The 3,066-nt window shown below is 36.4% G+C and overlaps 1 protein-coding gene across 1 annotated transcript; it reads left to right on the top strand.

Annotated features, from left to right (window-relative positions):
- The first annotated feature begins 207 nt into the window (after positions 1 to 207).
- LOC122643568 (ABC transporter C family member 3-like) lies at positions 208 to 810 on the top strand. The gene has a single exon (XM_043837182.1). The coding sequence runs from the start codon at positions 208 to 210 to the stop codon at positions 808 to 810; it is 603 nt and encodes a 200-aa protein (XP_043693117.1).
- Positions 811 to 3,066: the final 2,256 nt, after the last annotated feature.

The following is a 3,066-nucleotide window of genomic DNA, read 5'->3' as shown; positions in this document are numbered from 1 at the left end:
GGGAAAGAATTTCTATGGATGGCTGTATTCTATATTTTATACACACTGGCTTCTTATGTTGGACCATATCTTATTGATGCTACTGTTCAGTATCTCAATAGCCCTCACCAAATAAAATATAAAGGCTATGCTCTGGTGGTTATTTTCTTTCTTTCAAAGGTCATAAGGTGCATCTCAGAGAGACTCTTGTTCTTTCATTTGTGAAAGATGGGAATTAACATCCGTGCTGCTTTGTTCTCAATAATTTATAAAAAGTGTCTTAGGCTTTCAAGCGAATCAAAACAAGGGCATACTTGTGGGGAGAACATTAATTTGATGAGTGTTGATGTTGAGAGGATAGGCCTTTTCAGTTGGTACTTTCACAATATATGGGCAGTGCCTGTTCAGGTTGTTCTAACATTATTGATCTTGTACAAGAGCCTTGGGCTTGCTTCACTTATAGCTTTTATTTCCATAATAATTTTGATGTTAACGAATATTCCACTAGGAAAACTACAAGAGAAATTTCAAGAGAAATTGATGGATTCAAAAGATCGACGGATGAAAGTAACATCTGAGGCATTGAGGAATATGAGGATCCTCAAGCTCCAGGGTTGGGAGATGAAATTCTTGGATAAGATATTTGAGCATAGGAACTTTGAAACAAGATGGTTAAAAAAATTACTTTATTCATTATCTATGTTTTCCTTTATCTACTTATCTGCTCCCATGTTTGTATCCATGGTTACTTTTGGGTTCTGTATGCTTATGAGAATTCCATTAGATTCAGGGAAGATTCTAGCGGCATTTGCAACATTTGAGATATTATAAGAGCCCATTTATAATCTGTCAGACACAATCTCTATGGTAGTTCAGACTAAAGTTTTCCTCGACAGGATAGCTACATTACTTTGTCTAAATGATCTTCATCCGAATATAGTACAAAAGCTTCCAAGAGACGGTACCAAGGTTGTAGTTGAGATAGAAAATGGAAATTTCTCTTGGGACCTTCATTCCTCTAACCTCACATTAAAAGATCTTAATTTTCAAGTGTACCATGGCATGAAAGTAGCTGTTTGTGGTTCTGTTGGGTCAAGCAAGTCAAGCCTACTTTCATGCATATTAGGGGAAGTGCCGAAGGTATCAGGAGCCATTAGGTTGAATGAAACGAAAGCCTATGTTGCACAATCACCTTGGATAAAAAGTGATAATATAATAGACAATATATTGTTTGGTAAGTTGATGGACAAGGAAAGGTATTAGATGATTCTTGAAGCATGTTCATTGAAGAAGAACCTAGAAGTGTGTGCCTTTGGGGACTAGACTATCATAGGGGAGAGAGGGATCAACCTGAGTGGTGGACAAAAGTAACGAATCCAGATTGCACGTGCTTTGTACCATGATGCTGATGTTTATTTGCTTGATGATCCTTTTAGTACTGTGGATGCTCATACAGGAAATCATCTATTTAAGGTAGTTAATCTCTGACCTCTATTTCCAAAGCTTTCCTTGATGAAATTGGCTTAAATTTATACATTTCATTGCTTATATTACAATTTGGTTCACTAGAATTGAAGTTTAACCTAGAAATTGATCTAAGAAGAATAAAATCAAGGTTGTTTAAACCAACAAGACATATGTGACATATGATATTGAGCCTTGCCTATGGTTTGATGGTACGTACTTATTGTTAGGAAAAGTAAATTGTATTAATATGTATATTTGGCTCTTTTCAATGACTTGATATTCTTTTTAAGTGCCTAAATATGAACGTCTAAATTTTTGTGACAGGAATGTTTGCTGAGAATTTTAGGTTAAAAAACAGTAATTTATGTTACCCATCAAGTAGAGTTTTTACCTTCTACTGATCTTATCTTGGTAAGAATATGCCATCTTTTTTTCTTGATTTTAAGTCACTCAATCTAGTTGAAGAGTTATTATTTACATTATCTTGTTCGTTAGCTTATGAAAGATGGAAGGATTACTCTGTTGGACGAGTGTGTGTCCATCAAACCCGGTTCAGTCCGATTCAATCCGGTACACCTTTGTATTGAACATTTAGACATTTTAGTTTGATATTGTCACATGCGATATAAACTTTTTGAGCATTATGTGTCCCTAAGTTTTACTTAAAATGGTAGTCACGACTAGGGTTTGGGTTGGGCACCCTTATCATATGGTCGTCGCATTGGGTATGCCTAGACATGTGATGTCAGGGTACGAATGCGAGTGCTCACATGTTTGACGTGTGCATTGGCGAAGAATCTACTTTGTCGATTCCCTCATGTATTACTGCCAGATGTAGGAAAGGATAGACATATGTCACCAACACCCTGTACCTGAGGGAACCCTGTCATTGTAAAGTGTGATCGCATTCTTTGGTTCATCAATGACTAAGACTCAAGCGAGTCAAAGCCGGTGTTCTGGGAATGCGTGAACACTTTGTGAGTGAAGGAGTTATCCAACACGGTCGCCACTGCCCGATTGGGGAACACCAAGATAGAGACTGTCTGGGCATGGTCAGTTCAGAATCTGGATCCAGTACCGTTTTGGAAATGGTTTTGCAAAATTTATTTTACATAAAATGATACATTATTTTTAGTTATTTTAAATAAAGTGTTTAATCGAGTTTTACAGGACCCAATCAGATGCATAGACGCTCGTATATGGACATGTACTATTGATTGGGGTTTGGCAGTACATGTGTACATGCCCTAGATTCCATAATGATGGTGTTGATTAGTGGGGGGGGGGGGGTTGCATATGATAATTGTTATCATATAGGGAGTTATTTGGAATTTGCTAATTTAATTGGCTCTTTGTTTAATTAATGGATATGGTGCTAATTATAATTATCCATTAATAATTAAATAAAGAATCTAATTAAAACTTTCCCTATTAGATTCTGCTTCTTCACCTGTGTAGCACTTTGAGTTTAAACAGAACTGCCAAAAAGAGAGAGAGAGAGAGAGTCAGACTCTAACTGGGGATTTATTAAATCCTACTGGGATTTAATTAATTAAAAATATTATAAATAGAGGACCAAAAAATGCAGAGAGAAGGAGCTCTCCATGTTTTTGAGCAAAC

Source organism: Telopea speciosissima, chromosome 10 (assembly GCF_018873765.1).
Source record: "Telopea speciosissima isolate NSW1024214 ecotype Mountain lineage chromosome 10, Tspe_v1, whole genome shotgun sequence".
Taxonomy (NCBI): domain Eukaryota; kingdom Viridiplantae; phylum Streptophyta; class Magnoliopsida; order Proteales; family Proteaceae; genus Telopea; species Telopea speciosissima.
Note: the sequence above shows the minus strand (reverse complement) of the source record. Positions and strands in the feature narration are given on the sequence as shown.

Excerpts from the sequence above, each read along its gene's own strand:
- LOC122643568 (XM_043837182.1), top strand. The coding sequence starts at position 208 with ATGGGAATTAACATCCGTGCTGCTTTGTTCTCAATAATTTATAAAAAG.